At 38.3% G+C, this 27209-nt stretch overlaps 1 protein-coding gene across 1 annotated transcript; it reads right to left on the bottom strand.

The window, feature by feature from the left end:
* Positions 1-24224: 24224 nt before the first annotated feature.
* On the bottom strand, positions 24225-25065 carry LOC104120024 (uncharacterized). Its single transcript, XM_009631672.4, has one exon. It carries the CDS (start codon positions 24930-24932, stop codon positions 24450-24452), a length of 483 nt encoding a protein of 160 aa, XP_009629967.1. The 5' UTR covers positions 24933-25065; the 3' UTR covers positions 24225-24449.
* Positions 25066-27209: the final 2144 nt, after the last annotated feature.

Genomic DNA, 27209 nt, shown 5'->3' with positions numbered 1-27209 from the left:
TTTAAAATATGTATAAAGTTAGGCATGCCTAACTTACTTGATGTAGATGGAGAGGTAAGGTTTTATGTTCCCCTTCTTCATGTGTTCTTATTTTGGATGCTAATATACAGGTTTGGGATTATGCCTAAACCCCCACCGTCAAGGTGAGTTTAAAAAAAAAAGGCATATTGCAAAAATTGTAAATGAATGGCTTTTAGCGGTTTGTCAGAACGATTCTCATATCTACATTCCGGCTTCAATTAGTTAAGAACTTAAGATGGAAAACAGTGGAACAGAAAAAGAGCTTTAACTTCTTTGCTCTTAGCGTGTATAACCATCAGGTTAATGTTAAAGTTAAGGTTAAGGTTAAGCTTAAGCTTAATTTGGTATATTATAAAATAAAGTAAAATGTCATATTGTTTACTTGGAAGTTGGAACCAAGCAAACTTAAACCATTCTTATTATTCTCTCTTTTAGTCTCCAATTGATAGTTAACATAAGTTACTTTTCTATTTCCTGACAATTTCTTTGAACCTTCGTGCATGGTACTTAGTATATAGATTTGTGATAGGCCTAACGTTCATAGTTGCATTTCTAAATTCAAGAGGAGGCATTTGGCTTTTTGCATGCCAATCAGATATAATTACTCAAACATAAAGAGAATGACTAGAGGGGTCAGAGAAATTAGGTGAGAAAAGTTTTGGCAAAATATATTAAGTGGTAGGGATGTAGCAGTGAAAATGTTGTAGCTACCATTGGAAGGAACGATTGGATATGTAGCTCCAGAGTTGATTAACATGCATTGAAGCAATCTCTTTTAAAGCTGATGTTTTCAGCTTTGGAATGCTACTAATGAAAATGCTAGACTTGAAGAGAAATGTCGTTGTAAATGAAGAAAATTCCAGCCAAAATTTTCCCTGTTGGGTTTATGAAGAAATGAGGATGAAAAGAAGATAATTAGAAAGATGACTATAGTTGCACTATGGTGCATTCAAACAAATCCGGTACAACTCCCTTCAATGAGTGTAGTAGTGGAAATGCTTGAAGGTGAAGTTGAAGCTCTAGCACTACCTCATCTACCTCTTCAATCTCAACCAATTGCTCTATTGTTTCATCAGATGGAAAGTTCTATAACGTACCCGTCTGATTCAATGGCTTTGTTAGAAAATGCTGCTAATAATCCCGTTGAATTAGACATATGTTTTGATTGATTCATAGTTGATGTAATATTTTTTGTAAAATAACATATTCTAGTGTTGGCCCCTAGCATCATAACGAAGACAGCTTAAGCACCTAGTGCTAAGCATCATTGAAAATGAGCCCAATTCAGGGCCTTATTATGATCCAAAGCTTGCACCAATATTTGCTGCCATTTTGACAATTTTCTTTGTTTGTGCAGCAACCCATTCTTTCTCTACTGTTGGACTAATTATCCTATAGAGTTACAGTTTCGAGCATATTTTGGAGCACAATGGATGATGTCGATTTCCTTTAAAAACTGCTATTCTGCTTGAAAAGGGATGAAATCGACAAGAGGCACTAATATGGTTCAAAATATCATCTTTAATCCCTTTTTGTTTTGTTATTTGTATTTCATGTTTTTCCATTGTATTATTTTTTAAAAAGTGATTTTATTGTTTTGCAAGAAAAGTAAGAGGTTAGGGTGAAAATCATTAAAAGAAGAATAGGACATAATGCAAATCATAAAAGAGAACATATGTTAAGGGTGCAAAAGTTTCTCAATAATTACATATCTACGACAATATTGAATTAGGACATTCCGATTCTTTTTTAAGTCATCCGATATCCGATACCTATCGCTTCAATTAATTTAGATTTCCGTCGCGTAAGGCCTGTTTGTGGAAAGCACTCTTTGTCAGAATATTTTTTTGTTTTTAAGGCTCGAACGATAACCCGAGACTTTTGGTTAAGAATGGAGGGTTCTCAATATTCCTTAATGGAGACTCTCTGAATCTTTACATGGCCATTTCATCATCGTTACTTTGTTTCCTCCATAGGTTTAGCACTTATTGTTTGACCAAAAATGATAACCCTCGGTTCAAATAATTAAATTTTTGTATTCAGGGGGTTAAACCTAGTTAACAATAATATTCCTATATATGAGTTCCGAAAAGGTAACTAATGTTAGACATATCCGATAAAGATATAATGATGGTGTATAACAATCATTCCAAGCAACGTAAACAAAGATAGAGCATTAAATAGCAACGAAGAATAAGAAACGACATTCGAGTAAATAAAAGGAGGCATTCACCCAATAAAGGAGAATCTAGGTGTTACTCTTCCTCACAATGATAAATGACAGGAAAATCTTTGAATATTCGAATATCCTCGAATCTGGTGGAAAGTATGAAACAATATAGACAAGAATCTTGGTGAAAAAGGTGTTGTTTGTATTATAGTGTGAGAGAGATAGAATCTTTTGTCAAAGTGTGTTCTTACAAAAATGAATATATCCTTCCCGCCATTCTCTCCTTTTCCATTTATATTAGACATTTTCTTAACAAAACCCTAATGGTACAAGTAAAAAGAATATCTACTACAATATTCCCTTTAATATCTTATTTCGAAAACTAGCCGTTACAGCTTTGCCAACGGTGCTCGACATCGACCGTTGGTGACATCTCGGCCATGAATCTTATTGCTTCCTGATCGACCTCGACTAGTGATGGCTTGAAGACTCTTTCTTTAGCACTATCTTGTCTTAAATATTCTAGGGCAAATTTTGACCTATACAGTTAGTCTCTTCGCTTATTGAGGCCGGTCTCGAGCGGGCTTGATGAACGGATTCTGTTAGTCGTGGTCGAGATGATTGGATGAGCGGGCAACGTGGCCTTTCATGAGCCACAATTTTTGGGGTCACGTCGTTCCTGGATCAAAGTGACGTCATGAAGTCATACGTCATTATGGTGCATTTTTCCAATGCGTTGCATCATTTCACGCACGTCCGTTTGTTGGATCTGTCGCTTTGATAGTTGTGCTAGGTAATGATGACCTAATTTCAGAGTTTCGATGCCTGAGCTCTTGTAAATAGGGATGTGAAGATCCACACTCAAGTTTTACAAATTTTCCACATCGAAGCCTTGTGCCTTCTTCTTCTTATTCCATTGTTGTGCATCTTCTTTCCCTGCTCTAGAGATCCCTGTTGTTCTTAACTCCTCATTACTTTGAATACCCTCTCTTTCGTTAGAACTATGTCTAACGTATCTCCTGGTCTAAGCGAGGAAAGTTACCCGGTACCTTTAGCGATGGTTTTCCCTCCTCATGCGGAGGGCCTCTCCGCTGCCGTCGAGGATGAGAACTTCCATACGGTGGAGGAGATAGTTCCTCGTGGTGAGAAAGTCATGTCTGATTTTACAAAGGCTCCTAAAGCTGAACCCGAAATCTCCGATTTGGTGATGAAGTAGGCCGATTTATTAGAGCGTAGGGCTAAATTCGGCATCCCCGCTCGAATCGAGTTGGTCCCTGCCGGGCGGGATGTGGTACAAGTCCACCGCCTTGGGTATTATGCGTTTTACGCTTACCCTTTTCATGTAGGCTACACTCTTCCCCTTCTTCCATTGGCAGAGGAGTTTTGTCGTTTCTATGGCGTTTGCCCGGCTCAGCTCGCACCATATATCTACAAGCTCATTAGGATGTTTTCTAAGTTTGTAGAGCTGGCCGGGGTCGAGATCAGTCTTCGGCATCTAACGCACTTATTCGCCCATAATTTCTATAGGGGCGATGCTAAACCTTCACCACCGAGGGTTAAGTACCTGGTGGTGAAGATGGATGACAAGGCTAGCCGCCAGTTCTGGCACAACTTCTTATTCGTCAGAACTGAGGACATGGTGGCCAACGCAGATGGCTTCCCTAAGACTTACTATACTCGTAAGCGTCTAACCTTCTTGTGTTGATGGATTTGGTTTACTTTGCTTAGTTGCGGGTTCTGATATCTTGCTCTTTTCTTATACAGCCAAGTCTTTTCCCCCTCCTTTGGTCGGGGATATTTCTGATTGGGTCGGCCGGCTCCTCCCTCACATCGCGGGGATTTGTGAGTGGCCGGGCTTTCTCAAGAAGTTTGGACCTGCTCCTTCCTTGATCGGTGAGTTTCTTCGCTTTGGCTTATTGGCTACTCGCCTTCTGCCGTTCACTCCGGTTGACCTTATTTTATTTTGTGCTTCTTTTGATTTCAGCCTGAGGGTCTTCGAGGAGGCCGAAAGCTCCCCCCTGCATTCCGTAAGAGGAAAACTACTACCTTTTCGACTTCTGCCCCTTCTACGACCGCGGCTAGGCCTGTCGTTTCTCGGTCCCACCTGCTGCTACTTCAATATCAATTTCTTCTCTATCTGTGGATATTCGGCAGCGGAGCTTTCGGCTTCCCCTTTGTACCGTCTTGTGGACGAAGAGGAGGAATCATTATTGAGTGACGTGGATTTGTTGCCTCGCAAAAGGAGGTCAGTGGACATTGGCGATAGGGTTTCCCAGGTCATGGACCCTGTGATAGATAATTTTATCATTCGTGAGACAGCGACCATAGTTATTCAAGACGACGTCGAGATGGTACCGGAGGTTCAAAGAACTACGGAGGCCGTTAAGGGCGTATCTCTTTCTCCCATGACGATGGGAGCCGAAGGGCCGGTCGTTCTGGCCTCTGATACTTTGCGGCATGAGGGGCCATCGACGTCGCAGTCGGCTGATGATACTTCTTCGCTGACAGATGGGAGAGGCAAAGGCATTGCCGAAGACAGCTATGAGATGGGTTCAGACCTCGATGTTGCCGCGATGACGATGATGGATGAATAATTTACCCAGCTCGAGGTGAGGTTGAAGGGGTCTACGCGGACCATTGTGATCCCCATGGATCGTGACTTATTAAAGAATATGGAAAACATGATTCCTAAACTCGATACCTTTTGCTCCAACGTGGAGGGTGAAACCCTCTAAGAGCTGGATAATGTTACTCTATCGAGCAGCATAGACTACCTCGCTCTCAGGGTAAGATTTTCAAGGCTTCTGTTTTCTGCCTATCATGTTCAAAGTCTAGGTTTTGTTTTTAGTGCTTTGCCCTTGTCATCGGGGACATTCTTATTTTTACTTTTCTTTCTTTTCAAGAAGTTGCAACACAAATACTTCGAGTACCGTGGCAAGTACCGGGAGATCCATAGGCAGTTTGGTGAGGGCGGCAACTTACAGGCCCTTCGAGAAGAACTGAAGGAGAAGGACGACGAGTTGGTGAAGGTCATCGAGATGTGCAGTGTTCTTGAGGGTATGTTGAGAAATAAAGAGGAAGAGCTCGAGGTCAGCAGGGCCGTGGAGGCTCAATGTGGTGACCTCCAGACACATGTGGTCGAGTTGCGCATGCAATTGGAGGAGTGTCGCCTGCAGATGGAGGTTCTTCATTGCGAGATCCACGAGAAGATGAACGAGCTGGAGAAGGTAGAGTTTGCTCGGTCGGAGGCTCCTCGAGGTAGTGATTCAGACTCTCCGTTCTAAGTGAGAGAGTAACTTAGAAATGACGAGGCTTAAAGAAGAGCAACTAGATGATAGGATTGGAGAGTTGGAGAGAGACAACTCCCTTCTTCAGGACAAGATGGCCGCCTTAGAGGCCGAGAAGGCTCAAATGCTTGCGTAACCGTCATCCTCTCGCACTTCAGTTTTTTCAAATATTCCTCGGGACCTATACGAGGAATGGATTCATGCTGAGGCTCAGTTGGATGTGTTTCGTGATTTGCAAAAGGTGGGTTCTGTTTCCTCGACCGCTCTTGAGGATGTTCGAGTTAAGGCCCACGAGGCTCAGGTCGCATGTGGGTGTAGACCAGATGGAAGGGGACACCTAGTATGAGGCGGCGTACCCTGAGGGAGATGGTGATGATGAGGAGGGAGATCGAGATGGCCCAGATGGTCAAGGTGATGGTACTGAAGGGCCTGGCGGCGACAAGTAGTTTTTCTTCTTTCTTTTACTTTGTTGTAAACTTGTGTGTTTTTTGTAAGCGTCTTCATAGGCCTTTGTAAAGAATGTTTAAGTATAAATATGGAATATTTTTCTGCGTCTGTTTCTTTTCTTGGGTTAGTTTTTCTATACTTTTATGTTTTGTATGGCCGAAGGCTGGTAGGTGTTAGTTCGAGCAAGGTCGAACATAACCTAATTAATTATGGCCGAAGGCCAATAGGTGTTAGTTCGAGCGAGGTCGAACATAACCTAATTAATTATGGCCGAAGGCCAGTAGGTGTTAGTTCGAGTGGGGTCGAACATAACCTAATTAATTATGGCCGAGGGCCGATAGGTGTTAGTTCAAGCGAGGTTGAACATAACCTAACTAATTATGGCTGAGGGCAGATAGGTGTTAGTTCGAGTGAGGTCGAACATAAACTAATTAATTATGGCTGAGGATCGATAGGTGTTAGTTCGAGCGAGGTCGAACATAACCTAATTAATTATGGCCGAGGACCTATAAGTGTCAGTTCGAGCAAGGTCAAACATAACCTAATTTTAGAAATATAAGCCTATAAGTGCGAAGTTCACCGTAAACTTTAAGCATTGTTGCCTTGGTCGTACACTTGGAGAAATAAAAATAAACTTCAAGCATTGTTTCTTTGGTCATATACTTGGAGAAATTTATAAATTTTCGGGCGTTGGCTGGCGTTCCAGTCCCAGTCTGTCTAGTCCCTTCATCGGTTGGCCCGAAGAGTGCTTGAGAGGTTGGGTGATGAAATAGTCGTCCCGTCTTTGCGTACTTCAACTTGAAGTGTTCCTTTTGTCGCCTCGTTAAAAACCTCCTTGAGAAAACCCAATTGGGACAAAACTCAAGTGAGGGAAAAAGAGAACGACTTGGGGGACACTTTAAGTTGAAGTACTTGAGGTGGGTAATATTCCAGTTGTTCGGTTGTAGCTTTCCTTCTTTCTAGTTGGAATGATCCTTTGTTTGCTTTTGCCGTTATTTTGTACGGGCCGTCCTAATTTATTCCTAGTTTTCCCTCCCGTGAGTCTCTGCTTGCTTGTGTTTTAGCTTTGACTACGTAGTCCCCGAATTTGAGTGGCCTGACCTTTGCCTTCTTGTTATAATATAGTTCTGCTTGTTGTTTTTGGGCGATCATCCTTATGTAGGCCATGTCTCTTCGTTATTCTACTTTGTCGAGCTCCTGCCTTCTACTTTCGTCGTTCCTTGGTCCTTTCTCGTGGGAGTACCTCAGGCTGGGCTCTCGACTTTGACTGGTATTACTACATCAGTCCCATAGACCAAAGAATAGGGCGTCTCTCCTGTACTCATCTTCGGCGTTGTTCGATTGGTCCACAGTACTTCTAGTAATATTTTCGGCCACAGTCCTTTGGCATCTTCAAGATGTTTCTTTATGATGTTCAGTATCGACTTGTTGGAGGACTTTTCTTGCCCGTTGCCTGCGGGGTGGTATGGCATCAAGAGTATTCTTTTGATATGCCACTTCTAAAAAACTCAGCGACCTTCTTTCCCGTGAAACTGGGTCCGTTATCGTTGCTGATATCTTTGGGGAGGCCGAACCGGCATATGATGTTTTTCCATATAAAGGTGATCACTTCCTGTTCACATATTTGGGCGAATGCTCCTGCTTCCCCCCACTTTGAGAAATAGTCAGTTAAAACCAAAGGAATCTTACGTTACCTCGCCTTGCCGGGAGGAGCCCCATAATGTTTATTCCCTATTTGATGAATGGCCAAGGTGAGGTGACCGAGTGGAGGTGTTCGCCCGCTTGGTGAATCATCAGAGCGTACATTTGGCATTGCTCGCATTTTTTTACGAAGTCTGCAGCCTCTTTTTTCATGGTGGGCCAGTAATATCCTGCCCGTATGAGGCATCAAAACAGAGCCTGATTGCTGGAGTGAGCTCTACAATGGCCCTCATAGACCTCTTCAAGGACGCGCCACGTCTGGTTCGGGCCTAATCATTTCACCAGAGGGCCGCCATATGTTCTTTTATACATGTCGTTGTGGATGACATTGTTCCTAGCCGCTTGAATTCTCAGCTTCTTGGCCTTACTTTTATCATCTAGGAGAATGTCGTCCTGCAAGTATGTAACAAAATGATTGCGCCAATCCCAAGTTAATCTTATAGTTCTTACCTCGAGATGGTCTAGTGACAAGTTGAGAATGTGGATCATACTTTTGTCTCCGGTTGCAATGTTTTTGGTGGTTGCGGCTAGTTTTCGAGGCCGTCCGCCTAAGCGTTCTGTGCTCGTAGAATCTGGTCGAGTTGATATTGGTCAAACTCGGGCATCAACTTGCAAATTTTGGTCTGATATTTTTGTAACCTCTGTTCCTTGATTTGGAAAGTCCGTGTGACTTGGTTGACCATGAGTTGGGAATCGCAGCGTAGTTTCAACCGTTTTGCCCCGTACTTGAGTTTCGACCTCAAACCTACAATTATGGCCTTATACTCGGCCTCGTTGTTAGTCATGTCCGGGTACCTTATGGACTGGCGAATTACTTTGCCCGTTGGGACTTCGAGTACGCGTCCTAGTCCGGACCCTACACGTTAGACGCACCATCAGTTTACAGGACCCAGAGGTCCGCTGCTTGGGGGAAAGCATGGGCGGCTTCTCTTTCAACTTGGGACATTACTTTTACGCTGAACTCAATGACGAAGTCAACGAGAACTTGTGACTTTATCATCGTTCACGGCTGATACGTGATATCGTTCTCGTTGAGCTCGATGGCCCATTTGGCCAATCTTCTCGATAGCTTATTTTTATGCAAACTTCTCCTTAGGGGGAAAGTCGTGACGACCGAGATAGGATGGCATTGGAAATACGGTCTAAGCTTTCGCGAAGCTATGACCAAGGCCAGGGCCAGTTTTTCGAGGTGAGGGTACCTCATCTCGACGTCGATTAGTGTTTTGCTAATGTAATAGATAGGAGACTGCGTACCTTTATTTTTTCGAACAAGGACTGCACTTACATCTACTTCAGATACAACGAGGTAAACGAGGAGACATTCCCTTGGCTCCGGTTTTGAAAGCAATGGTGGTGACGACAAGTATGATTTTAATTCCTTCAGGGCTTGGATGCACTCAGAAGTCCATTGGAGGCCGTTACCCTTCTTGAGTACGCCGAAGAATCTGTGACACCTATCCGATGATCGTGAAATGAACCTTGAAAGGGCAGGAATACGGCCAGTCAATCTCTGAACCTGTTTTTTGGTGGTCAAGTGTTCTAGTATCCCCTTGGTGGCTTTGTTTTGATCAGGATTGACTTCGATTCCTTGTTGTGATACCAAGAAACCTAAAAATTTTCCTGAGGCCATGCCGAACGCACACTTTCGGGGTTCAGTTTCATGCTGTATCGCATGAGTATGTCGAAGGTTTCTCTCAGGTGGTCGATGTGATCTTCTTTCCTTTTGGACTTGACTAGCAGGTCATCTATATAGACTTCCATCGTTTTGCCGATCTGGTCTTTAAACATCCTCGTCGCCAACCTTTAGTAAGTTTTCCCTGTGGTTTTCAGCCCGAAGAGCATGACCATGTAGCAGTACGTCCCCTGGTGGGTGATGAATGTGGTTTTATACCGATCCTCTTCTTCCATGAGTATCTGATTATAACCCGAATAGGCGTCCAAGAAGCTTAGTAATTCATGCCCGGTTGTTGCGTTGATGCGTTAGTCGATATGGAGTAATGGAAACGAATCCTTGGGGCATGATTTATTCAAATCTATGAAATCCACACACATTCGCCATTTCCCATTCTTGTTTTTCACCATGACCACGTTGGCGACCCACTGGGGGTACTTTGACTCCCTGATGGAGCCATTTTCCAGTGTTTTTTCTAACTTCTCATGTACCGCATCATTAATCGCGGAGTTGAACTTACGCCCGACCTACCTCACTGAGAGGAGGAATGGGTCGATGTTCAGTTTGTGCGTGGCAATTTCTTTTGGGATACCCGACATATCTGCATGGCTGAAAGTAAAAAAATCCGCGTTAGTACTTAAGAATTAACAGAACTTACCTGGTTCCTGAAGGTTGCAGCCGATGTAAGCTTTCTTGTTGTGATCGTTTGTATCTAATTGAACGGGTTCGAGGTCCTCTAAGGTCGATCCCGCAGCTTCGACCATATCAGGGTCTCTAGTGACGTCCTCGCAATTGACATATATCGACCTCGACCTTATTGATCGTTATGCCTTTTTTTTGTCCTTCATTTGTTGAGTGACCATGCTATCTAGGGCGATGCGGTAGCATTCCCCGGATATGCGTTGTTCTCCTCGTATGCTGAATATTCCCCATGGAGTCGGGAACTTGATGATCTGATATAAGCTAGAAAGGATAGACCTCATGGTGTGTGTCTATGGTTGCCCTATTATGGCGTTATACGTTATGTCTTGGTCCATGATGTGGAACGTGGTTTCCAGAGTGTCGCCACCGGCCAGAATGGGGAGTGTGATTTCTCCAGATGTTCGCTCGACTGCATTGTTAAAACTAATTAGCATGATGCAACACCGCACTATCTTATCCTCGAGTTTCATTTGTGCAAGTATTCGAGGATAATGCACGCGCCGCTCCCATCACCTATCATAATGCGCGTCACATCGGTATCTAAAATATATATAGTAATAACAAGGGCATCATAGTGAGGGAAAGACAAACCGTTGGTATCCGACTTATCGAAAATGATACTCTCTTCGAGTTCGTCATACCGTTCACGAGTGATTGTCCATTTGAGCTTGTGGGTAGTGGTTAACTTCATGTTGTTGATGAAAGCATCGTCGCTTCCATCGATGATCATGTGAATGGTGCGAATTGGTGAGGGCGGTTTCGGCGATCCTTGATGTTAATCACGTCCTCTGGCAAAGTTAGTCCTTCCTCGGTCACTCAGCAACTCTTTGAGGTGTCCTTGTCGTAACATGTTTGCGACCTCCTGCCTTAGGGCGATGCAATCCTTGGTTTTGTGCCCTCGTTCTTGGTGGAACTTGCAGAGGGCATCCGACTTCCTGGTATTCGTATCTGACCTCATCTTTTGTGGCCATTTCACCGTTGGTTTGAGTTTCTCCAGGGCATAGACTATCTCTGTAGGAGACACACAAAAGTTGTGAGCTGATAATAAAGGGGGCATACCTCTTTCGTTCCGGTGAGTCCCTGTCTTTTATCTAGTCAGGCCTTCTTCGTGGCGGGAGGGGGCATGACGATGACTCTGACATACGGTTGATGTCGTTCCCTATTAGGTCGTGGGGCTATGAGGTCTCTTCTGGTATCATTTCTTTAACCTTTTCTAGGTTCGGCCTCTACCGAGGTCAGTCGATGAGTTGGTCCATTGAGGTCGTCCTCATCTGCTCTGATCTCAGCACAATATTCGTTGTGTATTTCATCCCAAGTTGTTTGGGGGTACTTCATTAGTCGACTAAATAGCTTTCTAGTCGCCCTCGAACCATCCCTGCTCAACCCGTTCTGGAAGGCTGCGATCGCCATCCCTTCTGACATGTTCGGCAAGGTCATCCTTACTCGGTTGAACCGGGCGAGGAAGTCCCTCAATCCCTATCCTGGAGACTGCTTAATAGCAAATATGCCATTCACCCTCGCATCGGCCTTCTTGGCCTCAGCATGTGACATTACGAACTTGTCGGCCATCTCTTCAAAAGTTTCAATGGAATGCGCAGGTAAATGTGAATACCATGTTAATGCCCCTCATGTGTGGATTTCACCAAATTTTTTCAACAAAATAGAAGATACCTGTTCTTTCGCGAGGTCATTTCCTTTCACGGCGGTGATGTAGTGAGTCATATGATCTTTAGGGTCAGCCGTGCCATCATATATTCTTAGGACGGGCGGTATTTTAAAGGTTTTTGGTATAACATGGGGGGTTGTGTCATCACTGTACGACTGATCGACGAAACGACCGATGTCTCTCTTTGGCAACAGTTTTGGGGCGCCTGGTATTTTATCGACTCTTTCTTGTTGTTCTTTCATTTGATCTCGGAGTATCTTGTTCTCGTTCTCCATTTCCTCCATCCTTTTCAAAATGGTTGCAAGAGCGTTATCACCTGCATTATCATTGACGTGGTGATTAATACCTGTTGTTGAAGGTGGAGGGAAATAGTTGCGCTATTCATCCGCTGGTTGTACCGTGTGAATCCTTGCAATTTATGCAGTTGCTTCCCAGTCGGGCTTGTTGAGGACGTTGGTTAGCGTATTGGTTAGCCACGCTTCGAGGAGTGTTTTTACATCTGGGGGCGTCTCTTCCCCCACAGATATGGAGGCTCCCTTACCAAGAGACTTTGTGATGCTGCAATAAGGAGGCAGTGACACTTCTCGCCTAGGGGAGGCATCGGGCGTTGCGCCTTCGTCTGCTGTTTCACAACTTTCGTTGATGATGTTCATGAGGTTAGTTGGGAGGTCGTTGATTATTCTCACCCTTTCTTCCGTGTTACCTGTCATGTTGGTATTTGAGCACACAAAGAAAGGCTTGCTTTTTTTTTTTTTTTTTTTCACTTTTGTGATCCGTGTTAGTGATAGATTTAGAAGAAACTAAAAATTTAACTAGAAAATCCCCGCAGACGGCGCCAAATTGTTTGACCAAAAAATATAACCCTCGGTTCAAATAATTAAATTTATGTATTCGAGGGGTTAAACCTAGTTAACAATAATATTCCTAGATATGAGTTCTGAAAACATAACTAATATTAGACAGATCCGATAGAGATATAATGATGGTGTATAACAATCATTCCAAGCAACGTAATCAATGAGCATTAAATAGCAACGAACAATAATAAATGGCATTCGAGTAAATAAAAGGAATGATTCACCAAATAAAGGAGAATCTATGTGTTACTCCTCGTGACAATGATGAATGATATGCAAATCCTTGAATATTCGAATTATTCTCGGATCTGGTGGAAAGTATGAAACAATATAGACAAGAATCTTGGTGAAAAAAGTGTTGTTTGTATTATAGTGAGAGAGAGAGAGAGAGAATCTTTTGTCAAAGTGTGTTCTTACAAAAATGAATATATCCTTCCCACCATTCTATTCTTCTCTATTTATATCAGACATTTTCTTAACAAAACTCTAATAGTACAAGTAAAGACAATATTACTAGAATATTCCCTTTAATATCCTAATTCGAAAACTAGCTGTTACAGCTTTACCAACAGTGCTCGACATCGACCGTTGGTGACATCTCGACCACGAATCTTGCTGCTTGACCTCGACTAGTGATGGCCTGAAGACTCTTCCTTTAGCCCTATCTTGTCATACTATTTTAGGGCAGATTTTGCCACATACACTTATAATAAGTTATAAGGATTTGATACTTTGGTTGGTTCTCAGTTCTTCGCGGGTATAAAAGAAAACTAAAAAGTACGACACGACATGAAGTATATTAGCATTACAATTAATTAGGAAGAGATAACGTGAAATAAAATCTGGGAAGTGAAAAGGATGTTTGATCCTTAATCAGACGCATTAAGCTAGTGAGTCAAAAAAACAATTGCCTCTAAGCTGATAGGATTTTACTCTTATCTCCTTTAGAACTTGAGAACTTTTTTTAGTGGTAGATAGTGGATAGACCTTATAATTGACCAATCTCATTTCGTACGAGAGATAAGAGATAATTAATCCCGTGATTAAATTTGAGATGAGTTTATTTCATGTTTGGTTGAGATAAAATCGTGGTATAACTAATCCCGAAATTAGTTATCCTGGGAATGTAATATTTTCTTTTATCCCTATGTAAGAGTGATATAACTAATTCCAATGTAATTAATTATGGATAACTTGTTTCCACCAAACGACCCCTTAATTATCTCTTGAATTTAAGATTTTAAGATTTTACTTAGAATAGCCCATCACAGGTCAAAAGTTGTCTGGCATTTTTGTTTAACATATATGATATACCTATTTTAATATTAATTAGTGTCATGAAAGTAAATAATTTGTCTCAATTTGTGACGGTCCACACATGTTTTTGCACAATCAATGCTTTCTGATTAAATTAATAGAATAACCAATTTCCACAAGTTGCACAAATGGGGCACCATAGCATCACTCATTCTTCTTGAATTTTACTTATTTAGAGGATATGTATTTAGATTGGCTTAAAAATGGGTCAAATCAATTTAAAAGTAATTTTTTATTTATTATGATATTTGATAAACATAAAAAATATTTAAAATAAATTAAAAGTTGACAACCTCAACTTATTACTTTTTGATTTAAAGCTATTCTTATGTTTGACTAAATGTTTTATTATTTTATCCCTTATTATTTTTTTTATAATTTTAATAGTACCTTCAATTACAAAAACCCTAAACTATTGTTCCTTCTCTTTTCTTCATTCTTCTCCACTACCGTTCTTCTCCTCTTTCTTTCCTCATCCTTAAGAAAGACTTAAGTTTTTTTTTATATATAACAGAAGCTAAGGCTAGACAATAATTGGTTCATATTTGGATAAGTTTGGGACGATTACAGCAACAACCTTTTAATGTTGGACTTTAAGGGTATTTGGCTTCTGGGCCACGACAGAAACATGCCCTAACTTAATTTCAACCCAGTAGTTGTAACTTAATGTATTAGTTTAATTTTAGTGGACCATGAGGTTATTAATTCATTTGGGTTCCGGGTGGACAAAAGGCCCATTGTACAGTCTTGTACAGATTGACTATAGAATGAAAGAAAATATCTGAAACATTACTTCTCTCTTTCTTTCTATTCTTCCTAACCCTAAGTACATTTTTATGGCGATTTCACTGTTTCTATATGTTATCATGGTATCAGAGCAGAAATTCGAATAGATCTCGTCCTATGCTTTCATCCGATGTTACCCTCGACGAGTTTCTGGATATTTTTTTTTCATCTCTCAATTGGTTCGTCGATTATTTTTTTGATTCCGTTTGTGGCAGATTTTGAGTATTATTGAACTTTTCTGGTGAAATCGTGAAGCTTTGCAAAGTCACAGTCGAGTATTTCAATTTTCTCCTGAGATTCGAATCTAGGGTTTTGCATCGGTGTTCCAATTTCGATTTTGCTGGTGGTATCAGTTTTGTTTCGGAAGGAATTTTTGGAATTAAAGGTTGCTACTTCTTCCAGTGACGAAGAAGATTGGTATTTATGTTTCTGTTTCGCTTATATAGAATAGTATACATCTGTTTCGTGGTTGTAGAGGTGTGCATCTCTGTATTTGCTTTGCCTGCTCATTGCATGTGTATTTTCAGTATTGTATTTGATTAATTTGATTGATCATGAGAAGTATTCGGTGTATGCTCCAGATCCTTCTGGCCCTCTATTTTTACATTCCTCTGATGTTCCTAGCACTCCTTTGGTTCATGTGCCCTTTTCTGAGATCAGGTTTGGGGGTTGGAGAAGAAGTATGATAGTGGCTCTATCCGCAAAGAATAAAAGAGCCTTCATAGATGGAACATGTCCTAAACCACCTGATAATGCACCTGACTTAAAGTAATGGAATAGGTGTAACAATATGTTGATATCTTGGCTGACTAGTTCTTTATCCCCTGAGATTGCGGAAAGTGTTCAATACTTTGAGACTGCTGAAAGTATTTGAAAGCAACTTGAGAGTAGGTATGGGGCTGTCAATAGGACAAAGATGTTTGAGATTAAGAAAGAACTGGCTTCAATTTGTCAAGGATCTCTTGACATAGCCTCTTATTTTAACAAATTAAAGAGGTTGTGGAATGAATTAGGTTTCATATGTAAAAATCATGTAAACACTTGGACTTGTGCAGCTAAACCTGGTTTACAACAAGAAGTTGAAGAGAACAAATTGTACCAATTTTTAATGGGACTAAATAAAACCTATATGAATGTTAGAAGCAATCTCCTAATGATGCAGCCTCCTCCATCCCTTGGTAATGCTTATAATATTTTGCTCCAAGATGAGAGTCAAAGACATGTCAAATCTTCCCCCCATTTCAATTTAGATTCAGCTTCTTTCAATGCCAACACTTTGAATAAAATTCCTCCTCAAAGGCAATATAATCAGAGGGTGAACTTTGAACAGAGGGTAGATGTCGATCAGGTTAAGGCTTCCTTATTTTGCAAATACTGCAAGAAGCCTGGACAACTAATTGAAAAGTGTTATAAGCTCCATGGTTACCCTTCTAATCTCAAATTTAATAAAGGCAGAAGAATTGCAGCAAATGCTAGTGATAGGGCTGATTTTCTGAACACAATCCTAATTGTAGTGCTCAGCTAAATAATGATGCTCCTTACAACTTTGGTCCTTCATATAATTCTGAGCATACCTCCATGATACCTGGTCTGACAAAGTAGCAGTACAATCAGTTGATGAATTTGTTGTAGCAGTCTCATGTGTCAGACTCTACTCCGTAATCCAACCTCATGGCTTCTACCAATTTTGCTGGTATATCTCTAGCTACTGATCTGTTAAGTAGTATTAGTTCTAATTCCTGCATGCCTTATCATTCAGTATATGTAACCTGGATTATTGACTCTGATGCAACTGATCACATGACATCTAATAAGGAGTTCTTGTTCAATATCACTCCTTTACCTGTGCCTTACTTTGTATCTCTTCCAAATGGTTATAAAGTAAAAGTAACTTCCACCGGTTCTTTTTTTTTACATCCATTTATTGTCCTTCACAATGTCCTCTATATTCCATCTTTCCACACAAACTCATTTTTGTGTACAAGCTGATACATTAATTCAGATGCTTTGTCTTATTTACTTATGATTCTTGTATGCTACTACAGGTCCCTTCTCTGAAGAAGCTTCTTGATCTTGGTAAATTGGATACTTGATTGTACAAGCTCGTATGGAAAAATCCATCATCACATCCTCAATTTTATACTGATTCACATTTCCACAATAATGTCAACTCAAATTCTTTTCCTAAAGCTTCATTTTCTACTTGTGATTCTGTTTCTAGCTTACCTAATATGTGTGATATACCTACTTCAGTTTCTCTTCATGTTTCTGTTTCTAATTGTGACTCTACTGTTAGTTTACCTAATGTGTGCATTGTTCCTTTTCATTGTAATATTGATGGCATAACTAAAATGGATGTCATTTGGCACCAAAGACTTGCCCATGTTCCTTTTTGTTAGAATGAAAGTTATTTCTTGTTTGTCTAGTTCCTTATCTTCTAGGCAGTCTTTCATTTGCAATGTATGTCCCATGCCAAGGCAAACAAGGTTACCTTTCCCAAACAGTACTATTAACACTACTAAAGCATTCCAACTTATTCATATAGATACTTGGGGACCTTACCATACCAAAATATATTCTAGGACAAGTATTTTTTACTATTGTAGATGATTATACAAGAGCTACTTGGACTCATTTAATGGGATCCAAAAGCAATGCCTTTTCGTTAATAAAAGCCTTTGTAACCATGATTAAAAATCACTTCCGAACCCCTGTTCAAACCATTAGAAGTAATAATGCTCTAGAACTTGGATCTAGTTCCTTTGCCTCCACATTCTTCTCAGAACATGGTATTGTCCACCAGACCAGCTGTTCTTACACTCCTCAATAAAATAGAGTGGTTGAGAGAAAACATAGGATCCTTCTTGAAGCATCTAGAGCATTAATGTTCCAATCCAAAGTTCCTATGAAATTTTGGGGTGATTATTTATTAATAGCCACTTACATAGTCAACATATTACCCTCTAAACTTATTCATGATAAGTCCCCATTTGAGATGTTGTATAGTAAGGTACCCAGTTACTCTAATTTGAGAAGTTTTGATTGTTTATGTTATGCTACAGTCCCTATATCATACAAAGATAAGTTCAAACCAAAAGCAATCCCTTGTGTTTTTATTGGCTATCCATTTGCCAAGAAAGATTATAAGTTGTATAACTTGGATACCAAAATGTTTCATTTTAAGGGATGTGGTGTTTCATGAAAACTATTTTCCTTTTCCTATTACTACAAACCATTCTTGTCTTACTCCTAAGGTTTTTCTTGAACCCCCCTCTTACTTTCATGTGGTTGATGACTCAACCATTCCTCGTCCTACTCCTTCTGTCACTTTTCCATCTGTTTCTCCAAATTCTTCTGTCCAACTTTCTCCTCCCTCTGTCGCAACAGAGTCAGTGTCATCTTCTTCTCTTCCTGGTCATACTTCCACTCTCAGAAGGTCTACCAAGGAACATAATCCTCCTGCCTACTTACAACACTACTTATGCACTCTTCCTTCCACTTCTTCTTATTCTAATTATGTCCTCCAACATGCTGAATTTGAACCTAGTGCTTATTCCCAGGCAACCCCTATTCCAGCTTGACAAGATGCCATGAAAAAGGAATTTAAGGCTTTAGCAGCTAATCATACTTGGGACATAGTAGAGTTACCTAAAGGGAAGAAGCCTATTGGTTGTTAGTAGGTTTATAAAATCAAATACAAAGTTGAAGAGACCATTGAACGATATAAATCTCGACTTGTGATTAGGGGTGACACACAAATGAGGGTGTTGATTTTACTGAGACATTCTCTCCAGTGATAAAGTTGTCCACAGTTAAATGCCTCATAGCGGTGGTTGTGAAGAGGCAATGGCCCGTTTTTCAACTAGTTGTCAATATTGCTTTTATTCATGGTGACCTAGATGAGGAGGTGTATATGAAGTTACCTCCTAGGCTTTCGGTTTCTATTGCTAGTTCTTCCTCTTCTGCCTCTTAAGTGTGTAAATTGCAATAGTCCTTATATGGTTTCAGGCAGGCCTCTAGGTAGTGGTATGCAAAATTATCTCACGCTTTATGTTCTAGATACTTTTCTCATTCAATAAATGAGTATTCTCTTTTTTTCAAGGGTTCTCCTAGGTATTTCACGGCTTTGGCTGTGTATGTTGATGATATAATTCCCACATGGGATGATCTCATTGAGATTTCTACTTTAAAATAATTTCTTCATGCTCAGTTCAAAATCAAGGACTTGGGTCACTTGCATTATCTTTTGAGTATTGAGATCTCCTACTTCCCTTCAGGTCTTTTATTGAATCAGAAGAAGTTTGTATTTGATTTGTTGTCTGAATATAAATATAAAAAATTTTCATCTGTTGCTTGTCCTTTGGAGCTTCATGTGAAGTTATGAGCTGATAGTGGTGAGGTTTTGGCTCAACCTGAATCTTATAGAAGTTTGATTGGCAAGTTGCTTTTCTTGACCCATACTAGAGCGGATATATATTTTGATGTACAACATATCAGTCAGTTTTTAAAATGTCCTCGAGTTTCTCATATGTCTGCTGCATTACACATTCTGAGGTACCTTAAAGGTACTTTGGATATTGGACTTTTCTACTCCAACACTTCTGATCTTACTGTGAGTGCCTATAGTGATAGTGATTGGGTGTCTTGTGTTGATACGAGACGCTCTGTCACTGATTTTTGTGTCTTTTTGGGTGATAGTCTGATTGGTTGGAAGTCTAAGAAACAACCTGTTGTTTCACTTTCTTCTGCTGAGGCAGAATATAGAGCCATTAGCAATATGGTGGCTGAATTGACTTGGCTGATTAGAATCTTGGCTGATATGCATGTTCATGTTTCTCTTCTCATTTCAGTTTTTTGTGATAATCAGGCTGCTATTCACATTGTTAAGAATCCGGTCCTCCATGAACGTACAAAGCATATTGAGGTAGATTGTCACTTCATTCGAACTAAGTTGGGTGAATGCTTGATTCAGTTGGGACATGTCTCTACTTCCAAACAGTTGGTAGGCATTCTTACCAAACCTCTTCCTGGGCAGAGTCATCATCAATTTCTTTCCAAGTTGAAGGTGGTTTCCCCCTCCAACTTGAGGGGGGTGGGGGTGGGGGTTGGACTTGAAGGGTATTTGGCTTCTGGGCCACGACAGAAACGGGCCTAACTTAATATCAGCCCAGTAGTTATAACTTAATGTATTAGTTTAGTTTTAGTGGACCATGAGATTATTTATTCATTTGGGTTCCGGGTGGACAAAAGGCGCATTGTACAGTCTTGTACAGATTGACTATAGAATGAAAGAAAATATCTGAAACATTGCTTCTCTCTCTCTCTCTCTCGATTCTTCCTAACCCTAAGTACATTTTCATGGCGATTTCACTGTTTCTGTTTTCTGTATGTTATTAGATTACATAAACATAAATTTGGATCCTCCCGTTTAACTTAATATCCTTCTTTATGTTTTGCTAGAACTGGAATTTTGCTCAATTGTTACTGTATAAATCATGCGCATACTATAGATGCAATAACAATCAGATTAAGGAAAGTGGTGATATAATTATAAAATAAAAAAAAGATTGTAGCTGGAAATATAAATTACTTTGTATTCGTATCAATTTAAAATTAAAAATCAACTCATTCGTAGTGTTATCAGATTTAAGGAGACTTTAGTCATTTATAGAGAAAAAATGCTTACTAGCACTTGTTTACCAAACACATCAATAAGTACTTAATTAGCTTTAAGTACTTTTATTCGAATACGTGACTGTTTATTTTATAAAATCAGATACATCAACAACAACAACGACCCAGTGAAATTTTACTAGTGGGCTATGGGGAGGGTATTGTGTACGCATACCTTACCCCTGTTATGAATCTGTATCACTGTAATAAACAATTAAACCATTAAACTTTCTGAAATATATAAACAAAAAGAAAGTTAGTAATACTTGTTTAACGAAATAAATTCTAAAAATCAGTATAGGAATAAATCGAGCCCACTGAATACACAGGGTGTACTTAAGAAAATTATTTCCCTCAAGTACCCGAGGTGCTGGAATATATCCTCTCAGGATAGAACAATTTAACTTACCGGAGTGTTGGTACCAAAACGCCGGTGAACAGCGAGCCTTCAAAGTATATTTATAGAGTTGCTGGCATTGTTTCTGAAATGGTTTGCAACCTTTCGGAAACAGCCATGGCTGTTGGAACAGGTTGTTTGAAATATTGCGGGAAAATGGATTTAAAATAATCCGGAAAAAAAAACGGGCCTGACCGAACCGGGTCGCGTCATGGGTTATTCCGGATTGAATTTTTCGTTAATTATTTAATTAATTAATTAAATAATTGAAAGAAATTTTGTCCAAAAAGAAATCCGAAAGTCAAGGCCGAGCGAGCGACGACGACGGAGGCGGCGCGAGGCTTGCCTTCTTCTTAACTCTTTAAGAGTTAGAAGAAGAGCAATTATATATATACCCATCAAAAGCCTTTTCTTCCTCCAATATGGGACAATGTCCCTTTGCCAAGGAGGGAAACTCAAATATTTTATTTTCTCTCCATTTCTCATTCACCCTCTTTAAGCTACACAAGCTTATAATCCCAATAACCCCTACTCCGAGAGATTAGAGAGTCTGTTTCCGAAAGACCCTCGACTCAAAAAGACGAAAAGAGACATTATTTTATAAAATCAGATCCAACAGCACTTAAAAACCAGGCGTAAGTGCTAATCCAAAAGGCTCTTAATCTGTAGTGCAGAGAATCTTTGCACTGTTATCTCATTTTATTTTATAACAGACGATTCGTTTCATACTTCCAAGTTACAAATTTTATTTTTATTGACAATTGGGCAACGACGAAACGTACACTAGTAAAAACCAGCCCAGAATACTGATTATGAGTTGTACTTTAACATAGTCAAAATGGAACTGTGCATGTGTACACTTCTGCAATACGTACAACAAATATCCACTGTCATGTCTCCAAATGTCTCGGACACAAAATATTTATATATATTTAATTTGTTTAAAAAATATATTTGTACGTGACTAACTCAACACCAATTGTCATTTAAGAATAGTAGGTGCGCGGTAATCTGTTCAAAAATATAAAACCTTACAATGGAATATCATATGTATACCAAACTGATCAGCCTAATTAGTTAAACTCTTGAAAAATCATTTTACTTTCTGAGACATAATAAAAGGTTGTGTATATGGCGGGATTCATATGATATGTTCGACCAAGATTACACTAAGTTTAATTTACTAGTTTTGATCGACGAACTGCTCACTGGCTTCTCAAACATGGGGCAATGTTAGAAATTAAACTCTAATGCAAATGCAATCTGTATCTATACGGGGCAACCGGGCAATATATTTGGAATAAAAAACGTTCCATGCATGATAATTTAGAAATGATATGCCAAGATAGAGGTCGAGCTAGAATTTGCTACGGATTCGGTAGAACCCAACAAATTTGGCCAAATTTTTGTATGTGTAATTCGCAGAATATTTATAAGAAACTTATACAGAATCCGGCAAGTTATTTTTGTTAGAATTCAAAATCTATAAACTTAAAATTCTGAATCTCACACCATGCCTAGATTGGAATATTGCATGGTTAATAAACAAAACTCACCATCTAGATACGTACTTAAAAACCTCTTTTTAGAAATGCCATTTACTTGAAATACGTTGAAGCATCCGGTTTCTCCTAGCTGGCTTGCCCTTTTTTCTCAAGATTTGGTGGTGATTTAATTTAATGATAGTAGAGTTGAAGCATAACCAAAGAAATTGGGTCCAGCCTTCACCAATCACCTTTTGCTTAAATGCCTATTAATTAGTCTCGCTACCATTTTGCCACTTGCTTTACTAGCTAATTGTGGGGAAAGATATAGTATCTGGCCTCTACCTTTTTCATTTTAATGTCGTATATGATATGATATGAATATTAATTCATTAGTTGGGTCCTCAGAAGTCAAGATGTATCAGAGTGGAACTTGCGGTAAAGTCATGTATTGTCGCATTGTTTGCTTGCTAGCTCACTTCAAATTTAAAATATTGCATAATAATTTTATGACCAGACTTTTTTAATTTAATCAGAGACACTGGAGGTAATTCTCCACATGCAAAGGAAAAAACAAATGTCCTAATGTAGATAAAGACTGACATGGCTCCAGCTGTAAGGCTATTACATTTGATAGCATATTTGTAGTGATGGAGAAAGTAATTAAATGCTATTCATAATTGTAGTGGTGGAGAAAGTAAATTGTCATTTAGCCCACAAGAATATTTGTTGTGTCCTGACAGTAAATATAACAGTTTGTGGAATAACCTTGTGAAAATATTCTGATCCATTAGTTAAAATAGACATGAAAAGAATATGTTATATTTAGGAAAAAAAATATAAAATTGATCGATCGGCTGAAACTAATTGTATTTGTTAGTCAAAAAGTGTTGTATATTATATATATATATAGTTTTATCGGCTATTATTTTTGAGAGAAGCTAAAAAATATATATTTAACATATTGAAAAACAATTGCTAAGATTACTATTTTAAAATCTTGCATTCATGATCTTCAAGGTTAAAGATAATCGAATATATACCCTTATCCGTGTGAAAATAGTACTGATGGATTAGTGATATTAGACATCAAAAGAATATGTAATAATTCCGTCGCCCATTGGGATATCATACAATATTTTTTTTTAAAAATAGCGATGGAACTTTTCAATTTTTTATATATTTATGACACAACCACAGACAGACTCGACATCCTCTACTACGATACATATTTATGCTCAAATTAACTATCAAATTTGTATATAGCAACCAGCCAGGAGCAGATTTAGGGGCGGAAGGGGTTCACTCGAACCTCATTCGTCGAAAAATTCCATTGTATATATAAGACAAAATCTGTTTTTATCTCTATATATTAAGTTTTGAACCCGCTTGATACAGCCCAAAAGTATAGCTTAGTAGTAAAGGGATTCAAAATCTTTGAAATGTCATAGGTTCAATTCCCACTTGCAACGTACTTATTCACTATTCAGTCACATTTGTGGAGGAAAAAAATAAGTATGGAAAAGAACATCTTTAATGTAAAGATAATAGTAAGTTTCTCCTGCCCTCTGTTAAAGGGACATTGTGCAATACCTAACAAATGTGGACTATTTTATTTGACCTTCATATATAATTTTCTTTCTTTGAACCCATATACTATTGCAATAATTCATCTCATTCATTAAGATCATAGTTTATCTTCTCCTTTTATTTTAGGAGAGAGACATAATTGTTGTTATCTTTCTATCAACTAGTTTAGAGGGAATAGAAAAAAACTAAAAGGGACTATGGTCTAGAATCGATCTTCAACAAACCAAATTAACAACGGAATCTGACCTTAGCCCCTCTTGATTTGTCACTACCAACAACATGTTTTTCTCTTGTTTTTGTCATTTGGATTCAACACATCTTAGATTAATTTTTTACTTTATCAATTAATTTTAACTTGTTGCAGCAATTTGTCTACTTTTCTTCTTAGGTAATTAATTCTACTTATAAGTGACGATTACCTATAGTTAGAACTTATAAGTTGATACTACTATGATTTCACTCAATATATATAGCTTACCAAACTCATAGGGAGGTAAAATTGTGATACAACCCCTACATTGGCTGACATGTAGAAATAAATTCTAAAAAGAAAAAATAGATTGCCGAATTTTGAACCACCCACTCATCAGAGAGCAGTATTTGAATATTAATCTCAACTAATTCTACTATTCACAAAAAAATAAAAAAACTGAACAGTTTTCCCAAAAATTGAACTCAACTACTCAGGTATTGCACTTAACCTTGCCGTAAACTTCCCTCTCCTCCCACTACCACCAGTACTCCTCGCTCTTCTCAATTCCGCCACCGCAGAATCATTATTATTTACCTCTTTACCCTTTTTCTCTACTAATAAATCTGAACCTTTACGGCGACAACCGTATTTTTCACCACCACAATTGTTCAAAGCAGAACTAGCCTTAACGGCTAATGCAGCCATTTCCTCAGCCTTAAGCCTCCGTTTCAGATTGCTCAAAGGCAAAGCAAAATAAAGTTGACCCGGTTGAAGCTCTTCGTCAGCACTAATTGCAGAAACCACATTTCCAAATTCCATTTCGTCCGAATTACATATGAATATTGTTGGATCTCTTTGTAATAAGTATGAAGCTTTAACTGGATATGGAAACTCTTGTAATCTTCCGTCTTGTAATATCAATTTTGCTGTAGCAATAGATGTAGATTCACACGAACTGCAAATACCCATTTTTTGCTAAATTAAGGACTAGATTCGATCCGATTCAAACTCAGTGAGCAAATGAAGAATAGAGGAAATTAAGAAAACTTGTTGGAGAAGACTGAACGAAGAAAAAGGCAAGAAAAAGAGAGGTATAAATAGGAGGTGATAAGTGATACTGTATTGAATAATGAACCAAGAAGCCACGTCAATATTTTGTCATTTGAAAAATTAAAAGGAAATTGGTTTAAGGGAAAATAATTAAAGAGGTGACTTTTGAATTTGGATTTAAATTTTAGAGTTTGTTATTGCCATAATAGCAGTATAGGGCAGTGCATTGCCAACCTGTAAACTTATGGGTGACAGGTTGTATTTATGTCCTTCCAACTCTACCCCTCTTCTCTCCATGAAATTACAGAACAAGGGACTGGGATTTCGAGCCCGTTTGGTTTGATTATTTTCGAAATCAATGACCATAAAATTTTTAATTTTTACTTGAAAATGAGTTTTGAAATTTTTCAAAAATTTTACTCAGATCACTCGCAAAAATTCAAAAATAACCTAAAATTATATTCATGTCAAAACACAACTCTAATTTTCAAAATACATTTTCGAAATTTTATAATTCTTTTGTCCAAACGGCCACTTCATTTTCCTAATCATCTGCGACACTTTTATTTATCTATGATTATTTCAATTGTACTAATTTTGAATCGATACTTCTAACTGAAATATTCAAAGTTATAACATTAATAGTGTGTTTGGCCATGTTTCTTTTGAGCTAAAATCGTATTTTTTTTTGTCAAAAATGTTCTTTTCTAATTAAGGTGTTTGACCAAGTTTTTGAAAGGAAAAAAATACTTTTGAACAGAAGCATAAATAGTTTTGGAGAAGCAAAAAAAAGTAGTTTCTCTTCAAAAAAAATACTTTTTTGAAAAGCACTTTTGAGAAAAATACACTTAGAAGTAGTTTTTTAAAGCTTGGCCAAACACTAATTGTTGCTCAGAAGTATTTTTTAAATTAATTAGCCAAACACAAACTGTTTCTTACCAAAAGTTACTTTTGAGAAAATCACTTTTGAGAAAAAGTACTTTTCAAAATAAACTGATTTTTGCTTGACCTAACGGGTTATAAGTATAATTAATAATATTATGTTAAAATTTCAAAAAATACGTATTAGTAAAATTTTAGATTGTTATAAGAAAAATCAAATTACGGTGGATGTCTACTCTTCCTCCATGATCTTCTCAAATTCTTAATGACATATTCAATGACATATTTCTATGCTTAATGACATATTCAATGACGTATTTTTCTTCACTTTTCATGCCTATATAAAAGCCTTGTAATAGATCGGAAAATATACATAATTGAAGAAGAAAATCTCTTCCTTCTCTCTATCTCCATTTCTTGTTCATGTTTTACTAAATTACTTTTATTTCATAACAACATGTCTTGTTCATATTTTACTAAGATGCTTTTATTTTATAACACGTTATCATCACGAATTGTTCATTTCATGATCTTCTACGTCAAGACTATGTAAATTATAAGCAGACAATGAGATCAAGTACAATGAAAAATGTCTTGGATAATAGTACAAAGATAAGTTTTACATCCATCTAAACCCATTTATACTGTCATATCTTTGGATTAACTTTATGTGCAGTGTTTAATAAAAATATTTTTTTCAATTGTATCCAGTGAAATAAAAAACTGAAAAGGTATGTCTTTATTTGCTACATCTCTTATAGGACAAAGATAATATTCCAACGTATATATATGTTCTGACCTTTTACATACTATGATAGATAATTATTAATAATATTTTTACCATAACATGATGTATTTCATTGAAAGCAAAATTGGCATATATCCTAATGAAATACATCATGTTATGCCAACACATTATGGCCTAGCATACCTTTATATGGGTAAAATATTGGGTTTGAGTCATAATGCACCATATTGATAATAATAATAATAATAATAATAATAATAATAATAATAATAATAATAATAATAATAATAACTAAAGAAAAAATAATATAATTTTCATGAAAAAGCATGAAGCTTGTCCCACTTGATTTGCTCCATTCTTGAAGTAAATGTGATAGCAGTGCATGATAAGTCTAAATAAAGACAAGTGGTTGACCAATGAATGCGGGCGTGCGAAAGGCCAAAATAATAATAGTTATCACTATGGTAATTATAAAAAGGGAGAAAGTCTTTGAAGAGAATGTGACTTGTGATAAACATTGAGATTGCATACTCATTCCTGAAGGCGAATGTGAAAATATATATATA

Source organism: Nicotiana tomentosiformis, chromosome 2 (assembly GCF_000390325.3).
Source record: "Nicotiana tomentosiformis chromosome 2, ASM39032v3, whole genome shotgun sequence".
NCBI lineage: Eukaryota > Viridiplantae > Streptophyta > Magnoliopsida > Solanales > Solanaceae > Nicotiana > Nicotiana tomentosiformis.
Note: the sequence above shows the minus strand (reverse complement) of the source record. Positions and strands in the feature narration are given on the sequence as shown.

What these genes read in the sequence shown, in the direction of transcription:
- LOC104120024 (XM_009631672.4), bottom strand. Translation starts at nt 24,932, where the DNA reads ATGGGTATTTGCAGTTCGTGTGAATCTACATCTATTGCTACAGCAAAA.